This window comes from Trichechus manatus, unplaced genomic scaffold (assembly GCF_000243295.1).
Source record: "Trichechus manatus latirostris isolate Lorelei unplaced genomic scaffold, TriManLat1.0 scaffold00010, whole genome shotgun sequence".
Taxonomy (NCBI): Eukaryota; Metazoa; Chordata; class Mammalia; order Sirenia; family Trichechidae; genus Trichechus; species Trichechus manatus.
In genome coordinates this window covers 15,610,096-15,633,960 of record NW_004443946.1, presented here as the reverse complement: position 1 = coordinate 15,633,960, position 23,865 = coordinate 15,610,096, and the positions used below count along the sequence as shown (strand labels likewise).

The window sequence follows — 23,865 nt, the reverse complement described above, 5'->3', positions numbered from 1 at the left end:
CTAGACTGGTGATTTTTCTAGACAGTTTTATAGGGCCTAGTGGTGATGAGGAGTCCCTAGGTGGTGCAAATGGTTAATGTGCTTTGCTGCTAACCAAAAAGTTGGAGGTTTGAATCCAGCCAGAGGTGCCTGGGAAGGAAGGCACGTCTGAAAAAATCAGCCACTGAAAACCCTATAGGGCACAGATCTACTCTGACACACATGAGGTCGCCATGAGTTGGAGTCAAATGGACGGCAACTGTTTTGGCTTTTTAGAGGCGATGAACTTTATCAGAGCAAATATGGGCATTATTCATATAGTGGCCAATCATTTGGAATGAGTAAGGGAAGCCTACTTTGGTCTAAGACAGACATCTTCCTATTTTTGTTCAGTGCTGGAATATTACTCTTTCCTAGCACAAAATTATTTTTCTGCGCAAAAGCCATTTCTGGGCATGTACACAGACATTTGCAGCACTTGAGTATTGAACAACACAAACAAGAGAAAGACAATGCATTATTTTTTTTTAACCTGTGTTATTTTACTTTATCGTTTTAGGTGAAAGTTTACAGTGCAAATTAGTTTCTTATTAGAAAATTTATACACAAGTTGTTTTGTCACATTGACTGCAATCCCTGCAATGTCACAATGCATTTTTTGTCATAAATTGTACATATGATACATAGTTTTATTTTTATATAGTTCTATTACCTAGCTGTATAAAAAATGATATAATGTTCATATTAAAAAAAAAACTAGGCTACAGAGTGAGACACACACACACACACACACACACACATTAATACAAAAAGAAAAAATAGTGGAAGGAAATACACCAAAATATTAACAGTGATTATCTCTAGGTGGAGAGATTATGAATAATGTTAATTTTTCATTTTCTACGTTTTGAACAATTGGTACTCTAGTATTTGCAGTTACCATTTTTTTTTTTCTCTCTCAAAAAAATGTATATAGCATGCACTGAAATAGCGTTAACAGTCCAAGAGCATTCTCTAGAAAAGCACTATTTGGCCTGCGGCTCACCTAGGATGCAGACACTTCTCTATTTTATCACTTATTCTAGCTAAAGTGAAGTTTCTTCATGAACTCTTTCGGATTCACGATGCAAATTAAAATCCTGCAAATTCCTGGCATGGAGTTGGGTCTCTTTGAGTTGATGTGAATGAATGATTGTAGAGCATGGCGACAGCGTTCCCACTTGCATATCCACACAAGCGCTGGCCTCACCAAGGCTTACAGGAGCTCCAGGGAGGTGATACACAAAATTGCGGTTTACTGAAATATAGGCGCGGTGAGGGAGAATGCGAACCGTTACTCAACCCTTGGCTAGGGCACAGAAATTCAGATTTCGGTGCCAGGCCTCCTAAAAGATTCAGCGGAGAGCGACTGCTGGGGGGTTTCACAGCGGGCTGCAGGGAACCGTTTATACAATAGCAGGGGTGCAGAGGGGCGGGAAGGGGAATTTTTCTTTTTATGCAGCGATGGGTCCCATCCTGAGTGGGTCTCCCCGACCCTAGAGCGGTCACACCGGCCGGTGAAGGGGGTGTAGCCAAGGCCCAAGGGGCTACTCCACTCTCAGCCGACACTTGCCTTCGGAATCCTCTGGCTGAAGACGACAGCCGCCCAAAGGCTCCGCAATGCGCGGAAACCTATCTCAATGATGTGCCAGTCACACACCTCTCGGGTTTAAGGAGCTGCTCTCAAACCTAGCGGCGGCTGTGACTCCCCCCTTCGATCTACCCAACCGCCTGGCGGAAGCAGCAGCAGCGCACTCGGAGATCGCGGCTTCATCCGGGTACCTCAAGCCTCGGCCCAATCCTTGGCCTTCTCTCTTCCCACCCTCCCGACCCCCCGCCCCCCCGCCGCCAATCCCTGATCAGTTCTCAGCCGAACATGCTGGCCTGGGAGTGAAGGCGGACGCCTGCCAATGAGGCCTCGCTTCCCGTTTGAAGCCTCCAGTGGGCGGGCGCCGGAGGCGGGCGCTGCTGGCCAGAAGGTTCGGTTGCGCGTGTGCCATGGACTCAGCCGCCCGGTGATATTGACAATAGGAGAGAGAAAGGGGCATTGACTGGGACCTACCGCGGGTACCGAACGGCGGCTCTGGCAGCGGCGGCTCCAGCTCCAGCGGCTCCTCCTCCTTCTCCTTCTTCCTCCTTCTGCTGCCGGTGCGGATCCAGTCTTCCTCCCTCTCTCATCCCCTCCCCACGTCGTCGCCGCCGCCGCCGCCGCCGCCGGGTCCGGGGCAACGAGCAGAGGCGCCGCCCGCCGGGAATGTGAACGAGGAGCCTCCGGCGGAGCCGCAACGGGGTCGGTGCCGATTTGATGGGACGGGTCCGCGGGGGAGGATCGTGAGGCAGCCGCCACTGCCGCCGGAGAGCTGAGATTCAGGTCCGGCCGTGAGGCCTAGAGGCGCCGCGGAGGGACAGCCGCGCCGGACAGCCGTCGCCCCGGGCTCCCCGCCGCTGCCCCGACCTCCCCCTGCACGTCCTAGTCCCGCCGCCCGCTGCGGCCCCTTCGCCCGACTCCCACTCCTCGAAACCACAGATCATCTTCGGATTCTACATCAGAAGCTTCAAGGTAACTTCGTCCGTCCTGCACCGCGGCTCGCCCGCTTCCTTTCCTCCTCCCCAACCTCCTGTGGAAGCTGAGGGGCACCGGCCCCTGGAAGGCCTGACCCGGGCATGCGAGGGGTGCGGTGGGGTGGAGTGCGGGAGAGGGAGCGCCTGTGCCACTTGTCTGATTTACCTGGAAATGCTTCTGATGCCGCCCATTTCACTCCGTCCTCACCCCCCCCCCCCGCTTTTTCTCCACCTTCCGGGTTTGGAGGCGTTTTCTTGTCTCCCTTTATCCGCTGTCGGGGGCGGGGGAGAAAGCGGGGCTTGTAGTGAGGAGGATTCTGTAGCAGCTTCTTTTCTATAATACTTGGGGTGGAGGGTGGGAGCAAAGGCAATGTGTAATGATCCCTACAGACGAACCCCTTCCCTGTCTTTCTCCTCCCTTCACCTTCTTTCCCCCTTTGGATTATCCTGAGCCTCATAAATGCCCCGCGCCGGCTGTTTAGAGGATGATAAAGCTTCGGGAACCCTGGTCCGGGGCGAAACCTGTTTCCCCTGGCTTTGCACGGATCCGCTGCTACTGCTCGTTCAGTTCTGCAGCGCCTTAGGGTTGAGATCCTTGACGTTTATTCTGGGCCGCGGGCATAGGGGCAAATGATTTTTTTAAAAAAATTGCTACTATATATAATCTTTAGAGATGAGAAGTAAAGAAGAAAGATAAAAGTGATGGAGGAACAGGATTTACTGAAATCTTGTGTTGTTAGGGTTAGAGTGAAATCTAAATAATTCACATACCAGATAGGAGAAGCGGCCCCTAAATTTACAACATAGAAATGTGATGTGGAGCTTCTCGCTGATGCAGTCATTGTGAAATTTTCAAGTGATCTTACATTTTGCATAGCCACTCATAGTTTGCAATTCCCTTTTGGATATGTGACATATGTAAGGCTAAATAGGTAGGTTTTTTTTTAAAGCTTTTTGTTTTTAATAGACCCAAACAAGACTTCAAAATTCCAAACCTGAACGTCATGTGTTCTTTTTGTTTTTTGTTTATATTTTTATTGTTTTTACTTTGTCAGAGTCTAGGTGATACAAATAACTTTATTCTTACATGTTCAGGAAGAACTCTCTTACTCCTTCATTTAGAAGTTAAAAAAAAAAAAAACTTGTCTTTTGTATTGGGATGACAGGTAAGTAATTGCATTTCAGCATTTCCCTCATATAAATTATTTCTGTCCGACTCTACCATTAATCTTGCATGGAGCCTTCAGTGCCATGGAAATGATGGCATCTGTTTAAATTGGTGAATGAAATTGAGCTCAATGCTTGTTACTTTTAGGAAATAATCTTCATTTTAGTAATTTGAGAGGGTTAAAAATCCAAAAGAACTGTTCAGTTCGACGGAATGAAAATTGGTGTTTGATGATGAACTTGAAGGTCTGAACTCAAGGGAACTCAACTTGATTGTCTAAATAGGCTGTGAATTTATGTTTTCAGTTCAACTTTGGCACATGATTTCATCATAGTTTTGTTTATGAAGCTTTAATAACTTAAGGTGGCTTCATTCAAAAAAAAAAAACTTCTTTGAGATGGTTTTAAGTATGCCTTTTATGTGTTATAAAGTAGTCTAGCCTGTCCTCATTTTGCCGTGTGGTGCAGTTTATCACAGCTAACAGCACATTGCATTAAAAATCCAGCCTAGGTAGTTTAAGTAATTATAAATTTCACCTTGCTGTGATGATGCATTGGTGTAGATTCTTGAAGTGCAATAAGATTTTCAACTCCAGAGCACATTCATAATATTAAGTATCTTAGGAAAATGTATTGATGGAAATTTTCCAGCATCAGAATAGCTCCAAAATTACTTCAGGAATCGCAAGAATAAGAGCTTTGCAGTTAGAAAAAATGGGCAAAAGACTTCGAGGAGTTATTCAAGTCTAAATGAACATCTTTAATGCTTACAATAACAGGTGTAGCACAGTACATTAGAATCATGATATTGCTTACATGATAGTTATGGTCTTTCATTTTTCACCAGATTTTCATGTTTTTCCATTGACATGACATTTCTTATTTTATTTACTTTCTTTAGTGTATACATTTCCATTTTCATGAATACTGTATATGGGAGTTTTAGAATTTGTATAAATCACTTGTGTACTTCCTTGGGAATGTGTTTATGATACCTTTTTCTCTTCAGTAGGGATATGTCCTCAGCACCAACTACTCCTCCATCAGTGGATAAAGTAGACGGATTTTCTCGGAAGTCCGTCAGAAAAGCCAGACAGAAGAGGTCGCAGAGTTCCTCACAGTTTAGGTCTCAGGGCAAACCTATTGAGTTAACACCTCTGCCGCTGCTAAAAGGTAAGGCTTACGACTAGGTGATGGATTCCTTTATCAGTTGATCTCTCTCTCTAAATATAATTTCCTTTCTTGTGGAGTTTCGTGTATCTGTTAAAATTCTGTGTTGCAAATTGAGGGTAGGGGAGGCTTTAGATGCATTGAAGTTACTTGTTATGTGACCTGATACCCACTCTCCTTTTTAAAGGACTCAGTTTAATCTAATAGCTATGGACAAGTGAAAAGAAACTTCTTATCAGGAGAATCTCTCACACTGACAAGTAGAAAAACTGAATGCCAGAAAAACTTTTAAGGTGCCTGGGTCTGTATTTTTCATTTTTTCTTCTATGGGCATTTAAGTAGATACATTGTATGCAATGACAACTACAAATTGTACAGTTTTAGTCACAAGAAATAGACCTAGTAGAGGAGATGATACCATAACTTATATATAGAAAATGGTGTTTGAAATAATTCATTTTTAAAAATTGAGAAAAAATGGTCAGTTTGTAATTGATTGCATGCACTCTTGCTTTCTTATAGTACAAATGGAAAAGATAAATGATAATCACACTTGTTTAACACCTCTGTTCTCTTTTCTTTGGAATGAATTAAGGACAAATTTTTAATGTGGAAAGGGATCTTTTGAGAACTGTTTCTCCAAAATTAGACCTTTTAACTTTTGTTTGGGTGTGTGTATACTTTTTGTCCCTTTTGGTTTTCTTCTGTTTGCTTCATGTTTATGAATAGGCATTGTTTGAAATGTATCAGAACACAGCTTTTATATAGTGCAAACTGTAAAACTGTCTGCCTTTTAAGGTGGACTTTTGTCTGCTGAATACTTAAAGAGTAGAGAGAGATGGGCCACGAACAACACAGTGTACTTCAGTGACTGGGAGGAAATCGGATAACCTGGTTTGCTAGTTTGTTAAGGCACGTTTATTTCTCTAACAGTTCTGTGAAATCATAAGGTATTGCAAGAAAAACTGCAGTTAGATTGGAAAAGGTCTTCAAAATTTAGTCTAGAATATTTCAAACTTTTATGTTTCCCGTGTGACCCTTTTTTTTTTTTTTTGGTAAAGGCAGGGAGAGTCATGAGTAGTATTTCGATGTTTATACCTGAAATTGGTGGAAACTAAATGAATATTGAATACTGTAAAGATGATATATGTACCACTTAGTAAAGATGAGCTCTTATGAGTTTTGGGGAGAAAATTTTGGCTAAAGATTTTGTTGGTTAAAAATGAAAATACTCTTTATGAGGCTTTGGAAGAAAAAGGAAGGGAAAACTCTAGAGATAAAACTAACCACGCTTGACGTACAAAGTTGGGAGGCATATTGACTTCTTTAGTAACTTGTTTAATCTGAAGTAGACATGTAATAGTTATTGGCTCCTATATCTGGCAAAGGACTTTATTCTGAGGAAGCAGATAAAGCATTTTCAGGATTAAATGGAATCTAATTAAACTTTATTGCTACATTAATTTCTTGGGGTTCAGGGTAAACAGTTAAATTAGAACTTACTGACCAGTCATTGCCAGAGTATTGGTTTTGTGGTCATGAAACAGGCATGCCGGAGCAGAGTTTGGGTACATGTCTTAATATTTTGTTGTCGCTTTTTTTTCCATTTACGTGAAGTCAAGTTGTATTGAAAATTTTGCAAGAATTCTGCTTTCCAAGAATATGATTTTTGTAAACTTGAATATTTTGCCAGCGTGGGAGAATTGGAGAGCAACAGGATCATGTAAAACTAGATGTATCCACAACCCTAATTTCAGACTACCTAAGAGTGGTTCTTGTGTAGTAAGCAGATTCTAGGTAAATATTCTGGAACTCACTCCATAAATTTCCATATCTGCCTATAAAGAAGTAAAATCAGATATAGACTTCAGAGATGTATATTTGCTCTTAATTTTTGTAGTGAATGCAGAATTTGTTAAATGACATTTCTTTTCTTACAGTGAATTAACTTTTACTTGTGTGTTGTCTTCTCACCAACTTTTAGGAAATTACTTTTGGAATACAAAGAAAATGTGGGAAGAATTTCTTTTCTAGGATTTTTTCCCTCCTATTGCTTTAGGATTAATTCCCAGAATAAATTATATATACCTGCCAAAGGACAGTTACTGATTTAATTTTTCTATAGTACTGATTTGACTAAATTAGAAGATTTGAGTTAATTTTATTTGGGGTATACTATAAATTGCAATTAAATTTTGTGAGTTGCTTAAAGAAAAAGGTAAAAGATGCTCTCCAGGTCTTTTTTTCAGGGAAGTTTGAAAATGGAAATTGTGTAAACATAGTAATTATATAACTCATCTTTTTAAGATGTAATGTTTGAAAGTGCAGAAATTAGGTATTCAGTAATGATTACTCTTGGGTGTATATTTGTTATCTGGGTGTTTATTGAATATATAATAATATTTGACTGATAAGACTTGTGAATTCTTATCATTTTAAAAGTCTCTTTACTTGCAGAACTGTAACTCAAAGCGAATGGAAAGTTTCATCTATTTTACCTTTTTTTTCTAATAGGTGGAGTGGGGTTTTGGTATTTGTATTATGTTATTTTCTATAGAAAGCAGCACTAGCATGCAGTTTTTTGTAAGTATATAGTGACCTGCCTTTTCCCCAGCTATGTGTAATGAAAATGTAGGATGAACTTGGCAAATATAAACATTTGAATTGTCTCCGTATTTATTTACTTTGAAAATGTTTTAAGAGTCCTAAAATTTTTGAGCCTGAAGGGGTCTTACTCATTTTACTGATAAGGAAAACCCAGTTGAGGTTTAGAGCCTTATGTGCTTGATAAGAAAAGTGAAGACTTGGATGCCTTGCTTGTGCCTACACAGCAGAACATGACAGCAAGCCTTGACAGTTATCTAGCTAAGACACTTAATAATGACAAACTAAACACTTAGGCAAACACACACACACGCACTGTCACACACGCACACGTACTTATAATAATTACAAGTAGTATTAGTATCTGGTTAGATGATTTATGTTCTCTCGCCACCCTATCTTCCCATGCCTTATTTTCTTTTCTCTTTGACTTCAAAAGATTCTTTAAATTTAGATTTGAGTGAAATTATAAGTTTAGATTTGAGTGAAATGTTTTTGAAAAATACCAATTCTTTGAAGATGGAATTATAATGAAGGTGGCATCATTATTTCTCGCCTTACAATTCATTCTCCATTTCTGAGGCGTTTTGCAGATAGTTTGGGCATTCGCTATTAAATATTGCAAAAGGTATGATGACTGGTGACGCAGTAGTTAGGAGCTCGGCTGCTAACCAAAAGGTTGGCAGTTCGAATCTACCAGCTGCTCCTTGGAAAACCCTATGGGGCAGTTCTGCTCTGTCCTGTAGAGTCGGTATGAGTCAGAATCGACTCGATGGCAATGGGTTTTATGATGACTGAAGGCGCCAATCAGCAGGAAGAAACTTTTTGCCTCTTGGTATTGGAATCTTCAGACTGCTAGCATTGTGTTTCTATAACATGCTTTCTCTATGAAAACGCTTTTTTTTTGTTTGTAAAATTTTTAACCATAGGCTTAAGGTTCAGCTTACATTTTTTATTTCTTTTTAGGGTGACAGTTTGTAAGGTTATAAAAATTCTTAATTTGAAACTCTAATGGTTGTACCTTTTTTCTGTCTATTGAGTGGGATAATTCTTCCTGGTTCGTCTGTATCTGCTTTGGATAATGTAAAGCAGGAATGTGCAGTATAATTCCATATTCTTATGATCAGCGAATGCTCTAAATTAATATTTACAATAAAAACAGTTTTTCAAATGAATAATGTCCTCTGTTTTAGTGTTTACCATCCTCCTTGTTATTTTTGTGATACAGTGTCCCGTGGGGGAATGTGCACGGGCTTCGTTGCCTACAAAATTCCTAGTTCTCTCCTTAATAGTTGTGTTGTTTTGAGCAAGTGAATTAACTCCTGAAAACCTTGGTTTCCTTGTCTGTAAAACTGGGTAATAATAATAAAAATAATAATAATAATAAATAGATACTAGCTATTGTTGCTTAACTGAGATTTTTAGAAGTTAGAATATGAATACTGTTGAAGTATTATTTGACTTTTTATATTTTCCTAGCAAAAAGTTGAAAATGGAAACCTCTCTGAAAATTGTGAAACAGGAGCGTAGTTTGGCAGTCATGAACCGTTTCAGCCCCAGAATTTGAAGACACAGTTTGCAGACTTATTGAATTTAGTAGAACAGCTATTCTAAGCATCTTTATTTGGAGATTTTCACCTACTGTGTTGGTATCCTGCGACATTATTTAGTGTGATGTCTTTTTTCTTTAAACTTACTCATTTTTTTGAATAGGTAATACAGTCACATCATTCAAATTTCAAAAGGTACAAAAGGATATATAGTGAAAAATCTCCCTCCTAGCCCTGTTCTAGTTCTCTGCTCCCTTCGCCAGAAGCAGCCAGTCATAATTTTCTCGTGTATTAGGTATAAAAACCAAACTCATTGCCGTCGAGTCACTTCCGACCCACAGCGACCCGAGAGGACAGACTAGAACTGCCCCATAGGGTTTCCAAGGAGAGGCTGGTGGATTTGAACTGCCGACCTTTTGGTTAGCAGCCGTAGCACTTAACCACTGTGCCACCAGGGCTCTGTGTAGAGATTCTTAAATCCAGGATTGAATTTTGAAATGCAGCGAACAGGTCAAAATGGTGTACACATTTTGCATGTGTATGTCCATATCTTATGGGGAGAATTCTATCACATTTTTCGGATTTTTAAAGTGGTGTCTGATACAAAACAAGTTAAGAATTATTGAATTTGTACCTTGGATACATGGTGGGTGTTCTTTAGGCAACTAAATTTGCATGTGAGTGTATGGGTTCAGTTTTAGAAAATGACTATAAGGTTTGCTTTTGAGCTGGAAGAACGTCTTTAAGTTAATAGGTGTTAAAAGTTAACCTTTGAAACAGTGTGGTGATATTTTCTTTTGGGGAAAGAATTATAAGATCTTGCAAAAAACTAAGTGCCAAGCTACAGCATTTTCATGTGTGAAGTTTTACACTTAGTTTTAGTTCAGAAGTATTCATTCACTTTTAGGCAGGAATATTTTTTGTTTGTATAGCCTAATAGTTTGTTTCTGTAGCGTAGAGACAAATCCCGTACAGAGTCTTATGCGGGCCAAAAGAAATGAAGAGTAAGCATTCCTGACTTATTCATCACATAAAAGTAGGGTAGCAGCTTGCGTTTATATTCCATCCCATCTGAATTTGATAATCACTGCTTAGTTCTTAACTTGGGGTTCATGGATTTCTGGTTGGGGACATGCATCGTGGATGGACTTTAAGGTTCCAAGAACCTCCTCAAATGATATGTAATGTTTCTGTGTACATGCATGTTTTTGAAGGAGAGAATTCACTGCTTTCATCAGATTCTCAAAGATCCAGCCCTCCCATTCCTGCTCTCCTCTTCATAGTTAAGAGCATTTGGCTTAGACTAAAAGATTAGAAGTTGTTATTATTTTCTCAGTACCATATTAGCTGTTGTGTGTACGCCTATATATGCATTGAACCCCTGCCATAAAACATTGTAAGCTGTAAACAGAATTCATCATACTGTGAGTCCCTCTAGGATGTCATCAAGCCAAACCAATCTCCTCGTAAGGTGAGGTGGTTCTTATCATTCAGTCCTCCATATCATTCAGTTTTAGCTAATGTGGGACCTCCTTAGGGACCTTCCCTGGGGTGACTTTTAAAAATAGTCTTCTTTGAAGTTTCTGTTACCCTATTGCTTCTTTTATTGCACTTACCATAATCTGAAATTATTTTATCTTTGCATGTTTGTTCACTTGTATGTTATCTGTCTCCCCTCTTCCATTGGAATATTATCTTTTTTGGGTGTAGACATCTTGTCTGTTTTATGTCTAGGGCTTAGGTCAGTGCTTGCTACATAGTTGGCATTCAATAAATATTTGTTAGTAAATGAATGAACATTGTTAATTGACATCTAGCACATATATACTAGTATACCAGTTGCCCTCAAGCAGACTCTGATTCATGGCCATCCCATGTGTATCAGAGTAGAACTCTGCTCCCTAGGGTTTTCAGTGGCTGATTTTTTGGAAGTAAATTGTCAGATCTTTCTTCTGAGACGCCTCTGGGTGGACTCGAATGAACCTACAACCTTTTGGTTAGCAGCTGAGCACATAACAGTTTGCAACAACCAGGGACTCCATATAGTAGTATAGGCACTTATTTTAAAAAAAAAAAATTTTTTTTTTTGTGTTTATTGTTGTAGTTTAAATGAAGTTTACATTTCAAGTTCGTCTTCCATTAAAAAATTTATACATACATTGTTATATGACCCTAATTGCTCTCCCCATACTGTGACAGAACACTCCTCCTTTCCACCCGATTCCCCATGTCCATTCAACCAGCTCCTAACCCTCTCTGCCTTCCCATCTCACCTCCGGACAGAAGTTGCCCATTTAGTCTCTTGTATCTACTGGAGCTAAGAGGCACGCTCCTCACGAGTATCACTTTATGTCCCACAGTCCAGTCCAATCCCTATCTGAAGAGTTGGCCTCAGAAATTGTTTTAGTTCTGGGCTGATAGAGAATCCACTGGCCATGCTTTGGCACTTATTTTTCCTTCATAAATATTTAAAAAAATTTTTTCCAGAATCCAGTCTCTGTAAATTTTGTTTCAACTTGTAACTTACACAAATCTATAAACTTGTCTAGTGAAGATTGTTTATTTTTAAAGGATCAAATTGCTGAGGGGCTTTGTGCCCTGGTAATTCTGCATATTTCAGGTTACAAAACAGAAGTGGTGTCTTATGGAGAGAGGATGGAATGAATTTTATGTATGAAGTGCTAAGAGTGATTCCTTTTACTTTGGGGGATTTATCACTTGCGTTTTTTGCAAGAGTTAAGATGTTAAGTACAGTGAAATCCCTTTTTTCTGCTGGTGTTTGGGGACTGAATTATAGGCTGATCAGGTTACCAGACTTTCTTTCTTTATGTGGTTTAAGAGAAACTGGCATATCTGAACATTATAAGGGATTTTCAGAGCAGGGTTTTATGGTCAAATTTTCTCTTGTCTGTAAAACTTGTACTTTATAATAATGATGGTTCTTAATATTAACTAGATTTTGTAGTGCTTGGAAAAAACAGTAGAGTTTCTTTGTATTTTGAAAGGCTAAGGTAGTTCTTTGGCTTGTTTGCAAATGATGACAGCCTGTTTTGCTACTTAAAAATTTTTTTTTATCCTGCGTATTTAAAGATTTTTATGAGAAATAAGGAATCTTACTTTTATGTTACAGTGGAATTGAGCATAAAATAAACATCTCAATTGAACAGTATAATAATGTATGAATATTACATTATACCCTCAGGTGAATGTGTGGGCCCTAGGGTCACACACACTAGGGTTTGAATTCTAGGTCCACTGTTCATAGCGACGTGACTTCTAAGGCACGGTTTTCTAATCTCTAAAATTGGAGAGTAATAGAATCCACTTCATAGAGTCAGTGTGAGGATTAAATGTCATAAAGCAGGTAAAATATTTAGCCCAGTGTTAGGTACATTGTAGGAGTTGAAGAATATTAAAATGATATAATTACAGGGAAAACTACAATGGGAAATGCTTACCAGTGTTTTTTAGTTGATTTTTGTTCCTTTAATACATTACATGGATTATTTCCATTTAAGGAAGAAAAATATGGAGTAGGTAGAGTTCTCAGTTTAAAGCCAAAAGGAGAACTAGTTTTTATGGAACGATCTCAGCATTACTATTTAGTTAATAATGTCAGTTGTTTCAGATTGGCTTCTCATTTCAGGAGTAAGAACTTAAAGTGGCTATTATTTTCAAGGGAAATTCCATTTGTGGACAGTTAGCAGGTAAAATTTTTGTTAGATAGGCTTATTTTGGTCGTTGTTTGCTAGGGCAGGATCTCTGAACTTTTTTTGTAATTGCTTACACCTACCAGTAAAAATAACTTGAGTACGCCCCTTGTATGCCTACATATCTGTTTATACGTTATATACATGTGCTATTATGGAAATATGTACATTAAAAACATATACAAATACAGAACATTTAAAAGGATGATATTGAAAAATAAAATGTATAGATGTTCTAATACTTAATTCCCCCCATCCGCTCCCCAACAATTGCACTGGCACAGAGCAGAGCTTTGTTTTGAGATTTTGTTTCAAAGAGTGAACCATAAATAGGAGTTTCTCTTTAGGTTTGAGCCATGTTTGTTGAAGATTTGAATGAGAAAACTTCTTTCTTAGTTTATTGTCTTGAGGTTCTTGTCCAGGATTTTGAATTTATTGTACCATAAAGAAACAAGATGTGAATTGAGAATTTTGCCAGTTTAAGGAGTATCACAGATGGTTCTTTGTTAAGGGCTCTTACCTTGTGGTCTTTGGGTGGGTTTCAGAGGGCCCTTGACCCTCCTGAAATTCCAGACAGTATTTTGTGTCTCTCTGCAGATTGATATTTTCCTGAGTGAAGTATTTAGAGCGTTCGTCTGACTCCCGAAGTTTCCCCAAAGGTTAGGAATCGCTGCTCTGGGTGGTGGGTGTCAGTTTCCTTACTCAGAGCAGAGAGGAAGAATTTGTCGTATAATCCCTCCCTGTAGGAGGGAGATCTCATGACAAGACATTTCTTCTCCTGCTTTTCTCTCTGATGTTTAATTCTTTTTGATACCAAACAGAAGTTTAAAAGATGTTCGAAATTAGAAGTTACCACATTACTGCAGTGTGGTGGTTTTGAAATTTTTGATCAGTGCCATTTGAAAAATTAAGATGAGTGAATAGGACTACCAATGGTCAAATTGAGTGTATCTGTGAAAAAGTATTTTTTTGGCTGGAGCAGCTGTGGATCTGGAAGAAGTTGGAAGGAAAAGCTCTTCAGGTTGTCTTTGCTAGTAACCAATGAAGAAGAGAAGCACTGTTGGTTCTGCCACATGCCAGGCAGTGTTCCACATGGTATCTCATTTACACCTTCCAACAACACCAAGAGTAAGGGATGTTTGCTATTAACTGAGGGTCAAGTAACTTGTCTAGTCCTGCAGAGAAAGCTAGGGTTGGAGCCCCAGACCTGTCTGGCTCCAAAGCATGTACCTTCTCCATTATGTACATAGTAGTAACTGGACACAGGTGAGAACTGGAGCTAACAGTGATTTTGCTCAGGCTATGGTTGGATGATTTACTAAGTGAATCATCTTCCTGCTTCTTTGCGAGAACCCTGAAACTTATGAGGAGACGGAAGAGAAAGAAAAGCGGTGAAGAGAAAAGCAAGGAGAGCAACCAGGCCAGCAGCAGCACTGTGGGTGGTGACACTGACCTTGGATGCTGGGCTCCTCTAGGAGATCAGCCAGTGCAGCCACGAGGCAGGACAGGACAAGAAGAATAGCTGGGTACCTCATGATGGTAGAGAGGGAGAAGACACTTCTCTGTACCGCTTTGGGACTCGAACACTGTCATGATAAAGGCATGTATTTAGGGCTTTTAGGGTTTTAAATAGCCACAAGGTATTTAGGGTTTGGTGAATGTGGTAGCATTCCTATAGTGGAGACCTTAATGCTCATCTTTCCATTTTTTGGGGAACTAGTACCCTGGTGGTGTAGTAGTTAAGTGCTACGGCTGCTAACTAAAAGGTTGGCGGTTCGAATCCACCAGGCGCTCCTTGGAAACTCTATGGGGCAGTTCTACTCTGTCCTATTGGGTTGCTATGAGTCGGAATCAACTTGATGGCAGTGGATACGGGTAGTTGAAAGGTCATGGGTTCAAATCTAGGCTATAATCCTGACTTTGTGAACTGAGGTCAGTTGTTTAACCTCTTTGAATCTTCAGTGTTCACTTCTGTAAAATGAGACTTTATATTTCCCAAGGTGGTTGTGAGAAGTAAGTAGGATAGTGTGGGTAAACTGCTTCATGTGTGATGGGTTGCTTAATAAATATTCATCCCCTTATCTATCTGCTTGCCATTGATCTTTCATAGAGTCAGCCCTGTGAAATCAGATCTTGTTTCAGAATACACAGTGTTGTGAGGGAAGATATCTGGCGAAAGTTCATCTGTCAGGGGAAGTCAGCACAACTGGACTAAATCAAAGCTAAGAAGTTTCCTGAATACAGTCAAACGCTTTGAGGGACAGAGTAACAGGGGTAGGGGTCTGGGGACCATGCTTTCAGGGGACATCTAGGTCAATTGTCATAACAAAGCTTATTAAGAAAATGTTCTGCATCCTACTTTGGTGAGTGGCATATGCGGTCTTAAAAGCTTACAAGTGGCTGTCTAAGATGCATCAATTGGTCCCAACCACCTGGAGTAAAGGAGAATGAAGAACACCAGAGACACAAGGAAAGTATTAGCCCAAGAGACAGAATGGGCCACATAAACCAGAGACTTCATCAGCCTGAGGCCAGAAGAAGTAGATGGTGCCTGGCTGCCACCAATGACCGCCCTGACAGGGAACACAACTCAGAGTCCCAGATGGAGCAGGAGAAAGGTGAGGTGCAGAACTCAAATTCTAGTAAGAAGACCAGACTTAATGGTCTGACTGAGACTGGAGGAACCCCGGAAAGCATGGCCCCTGGATTCTCTATCAGCCCGGAACTAAATAATTTCCGAGGCCAACTCTTCAGACAGGGATTGGACTGGACTGTGGGACATAAAGTGATACTCGTGAGGAGTGTGCGTCTTAGCTCAAGTAGATACAAGAGACTAAACAGGCAGCTTCTGTCTGGAGGTGAGATGGGAAGGCAGAGAGGGTTAGGAGCTGGTTGAATGGACATGGGGAATCGGGTGGAAAGGAGGAGTGTTCTGTCACAGTATGGGGAGAGCAGTTAGGGTCACATAACAATGTATGTATAAATTTTTGTATGGGAAAAAATAAAAAAATTTAAATTAAAAAAATAGTTCATCTGTTATGTAGGCACCATGAAAGACTTTCGTCTTACAGTAACGTTAAATTTTAATTAATTCAGAGTTGTTTGTGCCTGGAATACTATTCAGAGTAAAATGTTAAAACATTAAAAACAACCTGGAGAAAATTGAGACTTGACACTATTTCAGGAAAACTACTGTCTTCTAATAAAGAAGATACAGGCTTTGGAATTAGCCTTTCACCGAGGTGCCCCCAGAAGACAATATCTGGAAATGGTAGGGGATACTCCTTTGCCATACCTCATAAGCAAATATAGTGAGAATTCAGAGTGGGTTTAGGCTCCTATTGAGCTATTTTATATTATAACAACAACAACAACAAAAAACTCCAAACAGAAACCAAAGAAGTTGCTGTCCAATTGATTCCGACTCCTGGCGATTCCACGTGTTTAAGAGTAGAGCTTTGCTCCATAGGTTTTCATAGCTGTGACCTTTCAGAAGCATATTGCTGCACCTTTCTTCCAAGGTGCTTCTGTGTGGTTTCAAACTGCCAGTCGTTCGGCTAGTAGCCAAGCGTTTAACTGTTTGCACTACCTAGGGACTCCGTATAGTAGAAATCACAGCTGTTGCATGTGCTGTACACTTGAGGCACGCGGTACTTATTACTATCTTTTTTTTGTTTTTTGAATGAGTATTTTGAACATTTATAGCAAAAGAGGAGATTTTTGAGGGTCAGAAGGCTACTTCAACCTCTGTCTCACTAAATTAATTTTTCAGAAAGATATGCACGCATCACTGTTGAAGAGGACCGGTGTTCCCCTCTAATTTGTGAGCAAAAGTCAAAATGACTTTAAAGCAAATTGATGCAAGGGACTTTTTAAAGTAAAAGGAAATTTCAGGCCTTCTTTTCTGCCCGGTTCCCATACATCCATCTACATTTGCCTCTTGGACTCCGTCTGCAACTAACAGACCTAATTTGTGTTTTTAACAGTTGACCGGAGTCATCTTGAAATAATGTTCATTTTACTTTAAGAAAGCTTAAAGATATTTTAATCAAAAACACTTAAGATATTCTAAAACTCAGTAGTTTCAGTCTAGGGTGTGGCTGATTTGGAGTGTGGCTGGATCTTGGGAGGAGATTTACCTGTAAGTTTTTCAGGTTTGAGGAACCATGATGCAAAAGGTTAACCTCTGGCTGCTCAGAAAACTTCGTACTTCACTACCTAGAGTTAGACATTTCTTAAGGATATCTGATAATATTTTATTGTATTTAAATTTATGTCTTAACATTGTGAAAGGCATTTCAATTAATTGTGGAATTTAGGCTTTTTTGGTTTAGTGGGATGTTTGATAAATGGTATATACTTTAGATACTCCTGGGTTTAAGACAGTACTCATATTTTTGAATTATATTGAGGCTTAAATGACATACATTGTGTATAAATGCTTTTCAAAGTATGAAGCAAACAGCTATGAAAGGAGCCTGCAAATGATCTGGCGAAATCAGTCTCTTCCAACCAGAAAAAAAAAACCAAACCCGTTGCCATCGAGTCGATTCTGACTCATAGTAACCCTACAGGACAGAGTAGAACTGCTCCGTAGGGTTTCCAAGGCTATGATCTTTACAGAAGTGTATTGCCACATCTTTCTCTTGCAGAGCGGCTGGTGGATTTGAACTGCTGACCTTTCAGTTAGCAGCTGAGCACTTAACCACTGTGCCACAAGGGCTCCTTCCAGTCTCCTCCAAGGATGTGAAATTCTCATTTTTTATAATTGTTCCAGTGGGTTGTGCAAACTAGTTTGTTCATTTTTTCATTCGTTCATTCCTTTATTCATATTCATTGAACAAATTTCTGCTGTATGTCGTACCAGGCACTGCTCTGGGAACACAGTGATAGACAAATAGAATTGGTTTCTGCTTTCCTTCCGAGAGATAGATATTAATCAAAGAGGCAACAATATAATTCCAACTGTGATAAGTGCTATTGAAGAAAAAGGATGGACATTCAGGGAAAGCTTCTCTGGGGAAGTGATGTTTAAGCTGAGATCTAAAGGCTGGGCTGGAAGGTTGAAGAGGTTCTTCTCAAAAAGGCCATTGTACCTGGAGGTAAGAGAGTGGATGGGGCTGTTCAGGTTGTGTGTCTCTGTATGTGTGGGGTGGGGGCAGATCATTCAGAATGGCTAAGGAGTTTGTCCTTGATCCTAAGGACATTTGTACACACCCACAAATAAATACAACCACAGAATATATAAATCACTCATAAATCACCCTTACCCAGTGGTAAAGAATAGTATTTCCCCTCATATTTATATGTTCTTGTGCTACATTTTGGCACAGTGGTTAACAGCTCAGCTGCCAACCAGAAGGTTGGTAGTTGGAATCCAACATCTGTTCCTTGGAAACCCTATGGGGCAGTTCTACTCTGTCCTATAGGGTCTCCATGAGTCGGAATTGACTCAACGACAATGAGTTTGATGATTGATGACATTATGATGGAAGGTTACTTTATGATAGTCTTATTGCAGAAGTTGGAATTAAAAAAAGTTCACTTAGCCTGGTAAATTGATGCTTGTCATATTTTATGATACTAAGGTTTCTTTGAAAATAAATCACTTCCTTAGTCATTACTTACTTTTGTTTTTATATTACCAATTTACTTTTATACTACAGGTAGTCCCCGACTTACTACGGGGTTCCGTTCTGATGACTGTGTCATAAGTTGATGCTGACATAAGTTGAATACCTCACTCTTTTTTTAAATTTTCATTATTATTGCCTTTTGTTATCAATATCTGTATAAATTCGATCTTTATTTGTCTTTAGGGATTGGAATGAGAATGGTAACATCAGCAAATTATGAGCTGCAATACTATATGTAGTACATATTACTAATGGTAAGACGTATGAAAAAAAAAACTGGACGCTTGTAAGTGTGGTTTGTCCTCACTTGAATACGTCCTGAGTCGGGGACTACCTGTACAAACATGAAATATACATATAAAAAATATCAAGTCTCTTCAAAATTATAAGTGAAATGCATCTGTTGGTCCAGCTATATGCTCTATAGATAACATTGTATTATTAAAGTGCATGATTGTAAGTTTTCACATGTTTTAATTCATAGTTTTATGAACGAACTACTGCTTGGAATAGTGGGAGACAATACAGTAGCTTTAATTGATTCAGAGAATAAACGTTTAGAAGCTTAGAGCTAAAATTACCGTTAGCACCAATTGAAAATGAAAGCAACAGTAAAACCACAGTTAGGTAAAGCAGTTAACATTGGTAGTGTTTTGGTTACTGCAAAGATTGAAAAAATAAATAATTGGAAGTATTTCAAATTTGATAAATTGAATGAAGTTAAAAATTGAATCCACCTCCTTGCCACTTGCTTATTTAAAATTTTCCTGAGGTATTATGATTTAAATTATTGAGAGTTATCTGTGTTGCATTCTGTGGGTAGTGAAAATTGAGTGGAGTGCCTTTTAGTACCAGCATTTGAAGCGGAACTAGATTTGTGATGGTTTACATAAGGAGGAAAACATTGTCTATAATTATCTCAGACTCTGACCTGTGAGAGAGTGCAGCAAAATAAATAAATGGCTGTAGAGTTTTAACAGCTAGTGCTTAAAATGACTACTCTCAGTGCCTAAATAGTTAATGAATTTCAAAATTATTTTAGAATAATTTCATGGTTAAACAACATGCATTTCTGTGAATGCACATCTGTATTATTAAAACAATCTAGGTGCAGTTGTATTTCTTCATAATTTTACTTAATGAGATAGTATTATTTTTTTGTGTGTGTGTTAACGTAGAACAATTACCTACCTACATTTCTTGGCTAGAAGGGTATCCCATATTTTTTGAGCAGGGCTGTTTAGAATTGTGTACTGTCCTTTAAGAGAATAATTTCTTTATATCAGGGTATCATAGTTAATGATTGATACTCATTTCTTTCTGTAAATGCAAGGATGATCGAGGAGTTCACCTCTTTTCTTGATGGGATACCTGGGAAGTCTTGCTTGACTTATTTGGAGAAGAAATATGGGTACCAGATGAGAGATTGAGAACCTACCCATAGGGTTTTGGGAGGATTGAATGAGTTAATCTGTTTGAGGCTTAGAACAGGGCTTAGCTCATGGAAAGTATTATATAAATGTTAGCTTTCTTTGTCATTGTTGTTGCTGTTATTATTATTTACTTATAAACGCTGTTTATTAATTGAGTCTTAAGTCTTGGATTTCAAGTTGATCTTATAAAGATGATCTCTTTTTGTGCACTTATATTTGGGGAAATGGGTGTTTGTTTTTTAAAACCTATTTGTTTAATCCATTCATAGACTGAATTGTTTATCAAATAAGATAGTATATCGCTGTATCCTTCACTTTATATATTGCATTTGCTAATGAACTTTAAAAAGAATTTTTGAGTGAAGTAACATTTGGAAGCTGTCAAAGTCAGTACATTACTAAACCCAAGAACTGCCTTGCCAAGCTTGAACTGTGTTGCTTTATGACAGGTGTTAAAGCTTTGTGTTCACCTGTTTTCCCCCACGGGTGCGTGTGGTGAGTTAGAGGGAGTGTGGGGGGGAGGGGGAAGGGGGATTGGATGTATGTGAAGACACTGGACATCGTCACTGTGAAATATAGGAGGGACTGTTGGTGGTTGCTAAATGTAGTCGAGAGTTCGGTGGATGCTATCTGGACAAATAGGAAATAGCTATTAACCTAACCTTTTTCATTAAGTGGGAGAATTGAAAAGTCTTAAAAAATTCTAAGGTGGTTGCTAGGAGTTCTGCAAAAGTGTCTTTGGAGTAGGTGGCTTAAAATATGAATTTCATGTGTGTTAAACATTTTTTCTTCATCTGTGAGTTTTTACTTAAAGCTACTTTTATGAACTGAAATTATGGGTTTTTTGTGTATATGTAATTTTGATTTGTAATAAAACCTGTATTTGGTCTTTATGCAGACTTATAAAAGTTTTTTTCCCCCTATTTCCCCCTCATGGGAAACTGGTTATTAAAATGTCCAAACCACTCATTTCTTATACTTAAGATAATGAGTATCATCATTTACATGTCTTCAGTGTCCATCAAGACAGGAAAATGTACTCACCGTAGTGGATTTTTTTCCTTTCATGTTGAACTCAAGTAAAATAAGTGCCAGTGATTGATAATTTTCAAAAAGCAATATGTACATGTATTTGAAGTCGGTATATAATGAGGGAGACCAGGGCTCCAAGAAGTCACTGACAGTTCGAGTTCTGTAAGTTTAGATTGAACTAGAATGTCAACTAGAATATCCTCTTCCCAGTTGTCTTCTTTAACTGGTAAGTGTTGATGTTTCTGCTCTACTTTGAGTTCTTATATTTTACCGTATAGATTTTAAATAGAGACTCAAAGACTGAAAAACGAAAGCTTCGGTTAAGGAAGGGTATTTTAAGTGTGTATACTATTTAATTTCAGCTTTATTATAAGCTTGAGACTGTATCTCTATGGTTTTTTTTTTCTCCCATCTGTTAAAAATTTTTTTGATACGTATTTTTTTCCTTCTCTTTGTATTTTCCCCTCCCTTATAGTTGTTTTGCAGGTGAGTTTGCTTAGGGCCATGGAGTGCTATGGCCAGGTCAGAAGTACAGTAGTAGTTGGAGAAACTAGGGGAGACTGATGATCAAGATACAAATGTTCATCAGGGTAGAGTTTTGGAAAGAGGATAGATTTGTGAGCCAGACCAGCAAGGGTTCTAGAATTCCACCTAATTTTCCTTGCAAGCTGGGTGACCTTGGACAAATTACCTTCTCAGAGCCTTGGTTTACTCACCTGTAAGGGGGTGGTAATATCATGTGCCTTGCAGGATTAGTTTGGAAGTGACGCATGTGAAATGCCTAGAACAGTACCTGACACATGGAAGGCACAGCTGTGGTATTATTTCCATCTCTGAGGTCAGGGACCATTTCATTCATGACTGTATTCCCAGTGCCTGGGATAGTGACTCCTGACATCTTCACTGCTCAGTGAATACTTGTTGAGTGAAACCATCCTTTCAGGCAGGAAAGAAATGCTTCATGTATATAAAACAGTGCTGACTCTTCTTTTTATAATATCATTATTACTCATTCCTTTTTCTTTTCTGCCTTGTATCTAAAATATTCTTCTAAAGGGTGTTTTTTTTTTTGAAAAATGAAGACAACTTTTATGTAATGTAGTTGTATGATAAACTAGGCATAGTTTTAAAGACAAAGGTTTATGATTATGTCCTGCTCTGGTTAGTGGGGGTTTATGATTATGTCTGCTCTAGTTAGTGGGGGTTTTATGATTATGTCCTGCTCTGGTTACTGGGGGTTTATGATTATGTCCTGCTCTGGTTGGTGGGAAACGTGCTGCTTTGGACAGTGCCCAGTCTGTGAAAGACTGGACATCGAAGGGTGTAAGCGCTTTGAAGGGCTCTAGGCATATTTTTTCCTCTTCTGGTTTTATCCTCAGTCTCTCCAGCTATGATTGAGAACGGACAGTGTCTGACCTGTAGGAGACATGTTTGTTTTTTGAATGAATAAATGTGATTGTTCAGATATTAAGATTTAGTTGGGTCTTTATTGGGTAGTGTTTATTTGATTGGGGGTATTGGTGGTTCAGTGGTAGAATTCATACCTTCTGTGCAGGAGATCTGGGTTTGATTCTCAGCCAACACACATCATGCACAGCTATCACCCGTCTGTCAGTGGAGGCTTGTGTGTTGCTATGATTCTGAGCAAGTTTTAGCAGAGCTTCTAGACTAAGATGACTAGGAAGAAAGGCCTGGCAATCTACTTCCAAAAATCCATCAGTGAAAACCCTATCATCCCAATGGTCTGATCCGCATCTGAATGTGGAGATGACACTGGACTGGTAGTGTTTTGTTCCATTGTGCATAGGGTCACCCCGTGCCTGGGGCGAACTTGACAGTAGCTAACAAGTTTATATGATCAGTTTTGAAGAACAGGAATAGTATACAAACATTAAATGAATTTTAGTGCAACTTTGACAATAAACCCAGTCCAGTTTACTGTTACATCTTGGATTTAACTTAGTCAGAGATTTGCTCGTTCACAAGAATTGCTGCTGGCACTAACCTGGCACTTTGCAGCTGTTCTTGAAATATACCATAGAAAACCCTGGGCTGGAACCCAGGACCTGGACAGTGCTACCTTTACATATAGTCTCCTCTGGGTAGATACACCAGGGATGTATAAGTGCAGGACTGAGCTAAAGGAGAGAGTGTATTATTCTAGTCTTTTCCCTCACTCTGGCCCCTCTCGCCTAATAGGGATTTATGTCAGATGCACCAGTTCTGGCTCTTTGTGATTAATGAAAGATAAGCCCTATAAAAGTTACTGCTCTATTCCTCTGTGTAGTTTCTCAGATGACTTTTCTCTTTTCACCTGAACTGTCTTTACTTTTGTTTAATGTGTGTTCAGGAAATGTAAAAAGCTTATTTTAATTCTAGCCTAAGCAAATGTAGTTAAAAAGGAAAATTTCTGTTTGCTGTTGCAGAAATTCCTCACCCCCATCCCCTACCCCACCTCTCACCTTCAGCAGTTATGAAGGTGAATTTTAGGTTTTCCATGTCTCCATCCCTTCATTAGTGTGTAAAATTAAGAGGTGGCAGAATTTGATGTGGTTTTCTCAATTTTTAATTAACATGAGAAATTTAATGGTTCATATTTTTGAAAGATTATACAATATTTGGGAGTATTTTCTTTTACTAGAAACTTCATTTCCAGGCTCTTCATTTTGTTATGTATAGTTTGATAAGACTGTATCCTTGTCCTTTGTACTTGAAGGCGATGCAGTGTATATTCTGAATAAACCAGTGTGTGACCCTGGGAGGCCTTTCTTTGGTATCTTCAGAAATAGAGATCATCAAGATCTATTTCCAGGAATTTTCTTTCTTCTTGAAGACTTATTTCCACACGTCAAATATAAACTATGCCCATAAACTCTGCTGAGTGCTTTTATTTAACCATCTAAACAGTTTCTGTTTTAGTTCCAAAAAAGGTAATTTTTCCCCCACACATTAAGTGGTTACGGTTCTTTTTTTTTTTTTTTTT

At 39.0% G+C, this 23,865-nt stretch overlaps 1 protein-coding gene across 3 annotated transcripts in view; it reads left to right on the top strand.

Annotated features, from left to right (window-relative positions):
- Window positions 1–1,984: 1,984 nt before the first annotated feature.
- PPP2R5E (protein phosphatase 2 regulatory subunit B'epsilon) overlaps window positions 1,985–23,865 on the top strand; it is a 166,277-nt gene continuing 144,396 nt past the window's right edge. The window contains exons 1-2 of one of the 3 annotated variants that reach the window (XM_004370937.2): window positions 1,985–2,578; window positions 4,760–4,920. In XM_004370937.2, coding sequence (XP_004370994.1) covers window positions 4,764–4,920 — 157 coding nt within the window. In that variant the 5' untranslated portion in view covers window positions 1,985–2,578; window positions 4,760–4,763. Of the gene's footprint in view, window positions 2,579–2,995; window positions 4,921–23,865 lie in introns of those variants that run through there. The other 2 variants (XM_012560046.2, XM_023726264.1) reach the window with 2 other exon arrangements.